At 44.2% G+C, this 8,034-nt stretch overlaps 1 protein-coding gene across 9 annotated transcripts in view; it reads left to right on the top strand.

Moving 5' to 3' along the window:
* Window positions 1–6,858, top strand: part of Tmem19 (transmembrane protein 19) — a 19,862-nt gene extending 13,004 nt beyond the window's left edge. For 8 of the 9 annotated variants that reach the window (XM_029482705.1, XM_021174761.2, XM_029482707.1 and 5 more), the window contains 2 exons: window positions 2,330–2,539; window positions 3,664–5,720. In XM_029482705.1, coding sequence (XP_029338565.1) covers window positions 2,330–2,539; window positions 3,664–3,827 — 374 coding nt within the window. In that variant the 3' untranslated portion in view covers window positions 3,828–5,720. Of the gene's footprint in view, window positions 1–2,329; window positions 2,540–3,663; window positions 5,721–6,386 lie in introns of those variants that run through there. The other variant, XM_021174762.2, reaches the window with a different exon arrangement.
* The last annotated feature ends 1,176 nt before the right edge of the window (window positions 6,859–8,034 follow it).

The raw sequence follows: 8,034 nt of genomic DNA, 5'->3' as shown, positions 1-8,034 counted from the left end.
AACTCACTCTGTAGACCAGGCTGGCCTCGAACTCAGAAATCCACCTGCCTCTGCCTCCCAAGTGCTGGGATTAAAGGCGTGTGCCACCACGCCCGGCCCAATTTTGTTTTTAACACAGTTTGCTCTCCAAATCTACAGATTCAGTCAACATTGGGTTAAACATATCTAAAGAAAACAGTTTTAGGGGGTTGAGAGCAAACTCAGCAGTTAAGGGTGCTTGTTCTTGTAGAGGACTTGCTTCAATTCCCAGCACCAACATGATGGCTCACAACCATCTGTACCTCCAATTCCAGGGGTACCAGAGCCCCACTTCTAACCTCACAGCGCCAGGCGTGCACACAGTGCACAAACAGACACGCAAACAAAACACTCATAAACAAAAAATGAGTGTAAATGGAGGGGTGCTGGAGAAATAACTGAGCACACTGGTTATTGTCCCAGAGGACTCAGGTTCGATTCCCAGCACCCACCTGCCAACTCACAACTGTCTATCACTCCAGTTCCAGGGGATCTGATGCCCTTTCCTGGCCTCTTGGACCATCAAGCACAGGGCGGTGCACAGATGTGCGTGTAGGCAAAACACTCACACAGAATATAAATCTTTAAAAAAAAAGAGAGAAGAATTTTGTCTCTACTGAGTTCTAACCGTCCTTTTTTTCTTATGATTGGTTGCTAAACAATATTGTATATTTCTTCCCCAACTTTCTTTTTGGCTATGGTGCTTTGCAGCAATTGAAACCCTAACTAAGACATATTGTATTAGTCATTTTCCCCTCTGGACACAAGGTTTCTCTTTGTAACCTGGTAGACCAGGCTCAGCTTTGAAGTCAGAGATCCACTTGCCTTTACCTCCTGAGCACTGGTATTCAAGTTGTACACCACCATGCCCAGTGTGGTGATTATTATATCCAAAGTATGTGGAAAGAAGGCTGTTAACAGGTTACATGAAATAGAATTGTCTTTTTCAGGGATACCTGTGATACCAGGGATCACAATCCTGTACATGTTAGTGTCTTAGTTTCACTTCCTATTGCCATGAAAAATCCCTCACAAAAGAAACATAAAAGAGAAAGGGTTTGTTTGGCTGGTAGTCCCTTATTATAGTCCATCAATACAGGGAAGAAGGGCAGCAAAGCTGCTGGTCCTGTCTCACGCATAGTCTAGGACAAAGAACCAGACAGTAACACATGCCTTTGGTGTTCAGTTGGCTTTCTCTACTCTTCAACAGTCCAGGGTCCCTGCCCAGGGCATTGTTCAGGGCTCTCTGCTTCAGTTACTTTATCCGAGATAAGATAATCCCAACAGATGTGCCCATGGGCCAGCCTGATCTAGATACTGTTTTATCCAGGCACTTCCCATGTGACTCTAAATATTGTTAAATTGATAATTAAAATTAGCCATCACTCCTACCAAGTCCTACCTCCCTGCCTAGAGACCTCTTCCTAACAGTTACAGCATCTCACTGTACACTGTCTGCTAAACTAGTTGGTCTCACAGATGTTGAGGGCAGAATGGTGGTTACCTGAGGCTAGGAAGAGGATTGAAAGAAGAGGAAGGGTTGACAGTGGGGACTCTGAACAAGAGCGAGTTCTGGGAGTATCAGCTGGAGTAGGGTGATTGATTACTTGGGATAATGTACAGAGTTTTGGGTTTTTAAAAAAGATTTATTTAATTATTTTATGTATGTGAATACACTGTAGCTGTCTTCAGGCACACCAGAAGAGTGCATCAGATCCCATTACAGATGGTTGTGAGCCACCACGTGGTTGCTGGGAATTGAACTCAGGACCTCTGGAAGAGCAGTCAGTGCTCTTAACCGCTGAGCCATCTCTCCAGCCCTAATGTATAGTCTTTAACAGCTAGAAAATGGGCTTTTTAGTGCCTTCATCATGAAGAATGATGAGACTTTGAGGAGAAAAGTTTGGGCTCCATGATATGGATATTGAGCAATGTATATGTGTATTCAAGCACCAGTGTCCGTGTGGGAAAAAACTTCCATGAATCAGGTTTTTGATTCTTATTTCTTAGCAGCAGAGGGTCGGGGGTGTATGGTGTATGGAGTGGGAGGTGGGGGTGGAGTTTGAACTCCAGACCTCATACATGCTATACACAACCTATGTTTCCAGTCCCTATGTATCAGTTGGATTTTGTGTGTTTGATTGGTTTTTGGTTTGTTTGTTTGTTTGTTTGAAGAGAGAGTGCTCTTTAAATTTATTTGAACGAGGCATGTACCAGTGTGGGTTTTGTTTTCTTCTGATTGCTTTCCTCGGTATCCCTCCTCTGCTGCTGAACTACTAACCAGATGATTTGGCACGCCTTTCTCCTTCAGGAACCAACGGAGGAGTCACAGCAGTGGGACTTGCCTCCAGTCTCCTCGGCGGTACCTTCGTGGGCCTGGCGTACTTCCTTACACAGTTGGTGTTTGTGAACGATTTAGACATCTCTGCTCCACAGTGGCCCATTATTGCATTTGGTGGTGTGGCTGGGTTATTCGGATCACTCGTGGACTCGTTCTTAGGGGCGACAATGCAGTTCTCTGGTAAGACAGTGTCTTATTGTAACTTCCGTTTTCTTTCCAGAAATGGGAAAGAAATCTGAAAAAACGTTTTTAAATGTACTGATGAAACCAACCCCAAGGGCTGGAAGTGACAAGAAGTCACCACTGTGGCCAGGCGGTGGTGGCGCACGCCTTTAATCCCAGCACTTGGAAGGCAGAGGCAGGTGGATTTCTGAGTTTGAGGCCAGCCTGGTCTACAAAGTGAGTCCCAGGACAGCCAGGGCTATACAGAGAAACCCTGTCTCAAAAAACCAAAAAAAAAAAAAAAAAAAAAAAAAGTCACCACTGTAATTTTGATTTTTTTTTTTTTTTACTCTTTGTTGGTAAACCAATCTGGAGAGATTTCCAAGTCTTAAGAAGCAGGATTCATAATGCAAGAAACAGGTTTGATTTTTGAGCTGTCACCTAATCCTAGGAAAGCAGGAACCTTGGATCAGATCATTGAGTGGCTCTCCGTCCATTGGTTTGTCAAGTGCATTTGATAATTGTTATACTAGTCTGACCACATGAATGGCCTGCTTCCCCACGGGGATTATGCAGGGTCTATTGGTGTCTTACTGTTGGCTTCCAAACCAGCACATGTCCTCCTGTGGGCAAAGAGCCCAGCAGCTTCCTCTTTTTAGAAGGTCATCAGCCCTGTTCATGAGAGAGCAGCTCCCAGGCTCTCAATACTGAACATTGAGCCTTCCACTTGAGCAAACACACACAAGGAGTCTTAACAGCCTCTTTTGCGACAACACTGAGCCAGACCCCGACATCCAGTTCTGAGACCAGATGTGATCCCAGCTGTCAGACCTCACGTGTTTGTCTCAGAGAGGGAACCACTGGGAAGCCAGGCCTTCCATTCCTAAAGGGACTCCAGAGACATGAGAGACTGCCATTGAGGTGTTATAAAGTTCACCTATGCGGGGATGGGGGATGGGGGTGGGGGATGGCGAGGTTGTCTTTTAAAATGAAAAATTATAAACATAACACCGTATCAGTTATCCCCCAAGTCTTTGTACAAGGCATTGAGAATCTTGCAGAGATTGTCTCGTTGGAGAAGAGTGTGTTCTTCGTACCAGTTACTTGTGTCTTCTACGTTGTGGGCTGCTCTTCTGTTTCAGGTCTGGATGAACGCACGGGCCTGGTGGTGAATAGCCCGACGCAGGAGACGAAGCACATAGCGGGGAAACCCATCCTGGATAACAACGCCGTGAATCTCTTCTCCTCTGTCTTGGTGGCCCTCCTGCTCCCCACAGCTGCGTCGGGGTTTTGGCCCAGAGAGTGAGCTTTCTTTTCCTTCCCAAGCAGTCGATACTGGTAAGGCCAGCCAGACTTGCAATGTGAAGGTTTTTGGTTTTTTGTTTTTGTTTTTGTTTTTATTTTTGTTTTCAGTGAAAAATAAATTCAGGGACCTTGGGAATACCAGCTCCTCCCGTGTTCCATTGTGGCGGCATACCACGGGCTGCTTTCAGCTCCCTTAGCAGCTGCCGCCTTCCTGGTGGAGGGGGAAGTGCATACCAAGTTGTCCACATTCATCCACTGTGGATGAAGCTTCATGAACAACGGAGCCGCTCTTTCCCTCTGTGGCTGAACTGAAACATCAGATGTTCTCTGTAAAATATTATTGTTCAACTTCTCAAAGCAGTGTGTTGACAATTTAAAATGGTTCCCATTTGTACAGAGACTTACCACTATGACAGTGGCCCAAAAGTTAGACCTGCTTTAAACGACTTAACCCATACACATGGAAGCCCAAAGAAGTAACTGTCTTGAATGTGGTCGCTCATTATCTTCTTAGTCACAACTGTGAAAAATGCAGTCATTGCTTCTCCATGCTCCTCATCCTTTCTCCCAGTTAATGACGTCATTGTTTGGGTACATTTCTTCTTCATCACGTTAGAAATATATATGGAAAGAAAATATTTTTACCAAAAGAAATCATATAAATTTGCACCATTAGGATGAAGGCGTAGCTCAGTGATAGCACTTATCTCAGGTGCACAGTACCCTTGTTTAAATGCCCTGCACTGAAAGAAAATCGCCTTACTCATTTATATCTTTGAAATACACATATATCTTTGGAATCTGGATCCCTTACTGCCGTGTGGAAGTTAATAAGTCACTGGAAAAATAATGTAATTTTTTTTTAAATTTACTTTCGTCAACCTTTGACCTTAATCTTTTAAGTGCCTAGAAGTGCTGTGATTTCCCCGTTGTGAGCCTTCTTGGTCCTACGTTCCTCTCCTTTGGGTTCCTCTCCTTTGGAGCCTAAGTTGGCGGTTATATCACCGGAGGACTGCCCAGTAAGAGTATAGTAAGACTGGTGCCTGCCCGCTGTTAGGATTCTGTGAGACAGGGAAGGAGCAGTGTGCATAGAGCATGGGCGGCTCAGCTTCTGGTGGAGCCCTCAAGGGTTAGCATCGGGGAAGCAGGGCAGCTGGAACCATTGGGAAAGCAGTTGATGGGAACAGCAAGTCTTGTTCTCAGCCTTTCTGATTTCTTTTGCTGTTTCTGGTAGCCATCTGTGCATGTAGGATCCTGGCTAGAGAAACGGCAACCCCCACCTCTGTTACATCCCAGTCTACTGTCCTGAAAAGTGGTAAGAAATGAAGTGTCTGGAACTGTCCCACGCTGGCAGTCTGGACAGCTGCCATCTTCTGACCATGCAGATTCTAGGGCCTGTTCATCTGTCTTCCTTATGTTTGACTTCATGAGCGGGTGTCATCACCATGAGAATGAACTGTCCTGGCAACCACATCCCAGACAAATAACAACATGCCCTAAAAAAAACCAAACACAATGTGCAGCTTAATCAGCTCATCCGCTCATAGAGTATCTGTTACCTTAACTCCTGCCGGGCCTGAGTATTTTAAAAACTCAAAGTAATTGTTGAATCAGTTTGGTTGACCTGGGAGTATATTCTGGGAGAAGCGCTTAAAGATACCAGTTGGCTACCTGAATTTCTGAGTACAGTAATGATCTCAACATTTCTCAATTGTGTGAAACAACATTCATGAGTTTGAAACCAATGAGTCAGGTACTTACTGTAGCAGGAGTGGCAGACTGACCAGGCAGGGCCCCTACCCTTTTCCCTTTTCCAGTGCAAAAGGGCCATTCTCTTCTGTTTGCCCTATTTGCTCTCTAAAATGTTATAAATGTGGACACTTCTATTTTAAAACTTGTTTTGTTTTTATTTATGTACCTGTGTGCACGTTTCTGTGCACTTGAGTGGAGACGGCAGATGAGGGTGCCTGAGTCCCTGGAGCTGGAGTTACAGACATGAGGAGATGCCCGATGTGGCTGCTGGAAACTGAACTTGAGACCTCTAGCACATTAGCAAATGCTCTTTATCACTGAGCCATTTCTCGGCCCCCTGATAGAGTCTTTTAACTGTTTTTAAAACATTGGTCTTAGAACTAAGAGGCCAGGCATGGTGGTCCAAACCTTTAGTATCAGCACCCTGGAGGCAGAGGTATGTAGAACGCTCAAGTTCTAGGCCAGCTTGGTCTACCATAGTGAGTGTCAGGCCAGCCAGGACTACATGGTGAGACCCTGACTCAAACAAAACAAAACAAAAAAATCCCCAAAAGATTCTTCTTTAAATAACATATTATTTTAGAGTTGTGTGCACACAGTATGTGCAGGATACGTGCTTAGAATGTTGCATTTAAACACCTTGTTATAGGTCAACATTTTCAATATATTGTCATGCCATTCTGGAAGCCAGAATTTGAATCTCATGTGCCCATTACCCAGATAGATATGTAGCTAAGCCAGTCACGTGTCGCTCACCAGTGAGGCTAATCTTTTCTCATGGGTTCACACTCTCTCTCCTTTGCTACAGTGCTCACTGTGCCTGGATGCTTTCTTCCTCGTTTCTTATCTTACGGAAATCATCTCAGTGGCACTTCTGTGGCTGAAGAGGCATCTTCAGGTCCCCCGTGTAGAATCACTGGCCCATACATCTGCACTTTAGCTGCACAAGCGCTGACACACTCGGCTTTCATCTCCCCGTATCCTGATGCAGATGCAGCGAGACCAGCTCCTTCAAGCTTCTGCTGCCCTGCCTGTCCCACCATGGGACTGTCCCCTCAAACAACCACATGGCAGGAGGAGAGAACAGATTCTGGCAGGTTTTATTCTGACCTCTATGACGTTCACACTTATGAACACACACACACACACATGTACTAAATGTAAACAATAATTTTAAGACTAAAGAAACAACTAAATGACAGTCTTTTCCTACCAATTCTTGCCTTAAATGTAAATTTTTATTTTATTTTATTTTTTTTGAGACAGGGTTTCTCTGTGTAGCCCTGGCTGTCCTGGAACTCACTCTGTAGCCCAGGCTGGCCTCGAACTCATAAATCTGCCTGCTCTGCCTCCCAAGAGCTGAGATTAAAGGCGTGCACCACCACTGCCCAGCTAAATGTAAATTATTAAAATCTACAATCAAAAGTCATGTGTTGACTTAATAGATATTTTTTTTTAAATTTTAATCATATATTTTCTATAAGAGGCTTGGTTTATCTAAGGACTCACACAAGCTGAAAGAAAAAAGACAAAAGAAGACAATCCATATAAAGGAACGGCTGTATCAGGCAAGAGAATTTATGTGTCTGTCTGTCTGCATCTCTGTGAACTCCCCAGAAAAAGGACATCATGTACATGCAGCGATCAGGAGAGCTCCTAAATATAGGAGGCAAACAGCAACAGAACTGCAGGTAGAAACAGACAACACAGTGGCAGGTCTCACATCCACGTTTAATAAAATGTAACTCAGAAAGGGGGTTGAACACGCACCCCCCCCAGGGCAAATGCAACCTAACAGCCGTACTGAGCACTCCAGCCCACGAGAGCAGAATACACTTTTCTCTAGTGCTTTCCTGGGGAGAAACCAAGTTAGGCCACAAAATAAGTGTTGAAGGGTACACAAAGTTGAAATAGTACAAAGTATCTTTACCAAGTACAATGGGCTAAATATCAGCCACAAAGAAATGGGGAAACTAGCTGGGGTTGTACCTGGGGTAACACACTTTTAGTCTCAGCACTTGGTCTACATAATGAGATGCCGTCTCAAAAACACAAGCTTGGGAGTACATCAATATGTAGAAACTAAGCAACACATCTTAAAAATAACTAATAGGGTAAGGAGGTAAGAAAACCTGGGACAGTACCTGCAGACAAATGGAAATAGAAAGAATGTAACCAAATCTATGGAAGTCAACAAATGTAGCCCTAAGGAAACACAACGCTGTCAAATAGATGCAAAATGCATCCAAGTGGATATAAGAACCAGAGGCTACAAAATCAGACCAACAACTTTTCTACAAAGTAGGAAAAGAACAGAAGAAGCCTAAGACAAAAGAAACCAACAGGAGTCTTTGAGGATATCAGCAAGACCAACAATGCCTCTACCTAAAGAAAAAAAAATGGAGAAAGTCCAGGTAACTAAAAATCACAACGAGAGGCAGCTCACGATAAAGAGC

Source organism: Mus caroli, chromosome 10 (genome assembly GCF_900094665.2).
Source record: "Mus caroli chromosome 10, CAROLI_EIJ_v1.1, whole genome shotgun sequence".
NCBI lineage: Eukaryota > Metazoa > Chordata > Mammalia > Rodentia > Muridae > Mus > Mus caroli.
Note: the sequence above shows the minus strand (reverse complement) of the source record. Positions and strands in the feature narration are given on the sequence as shown.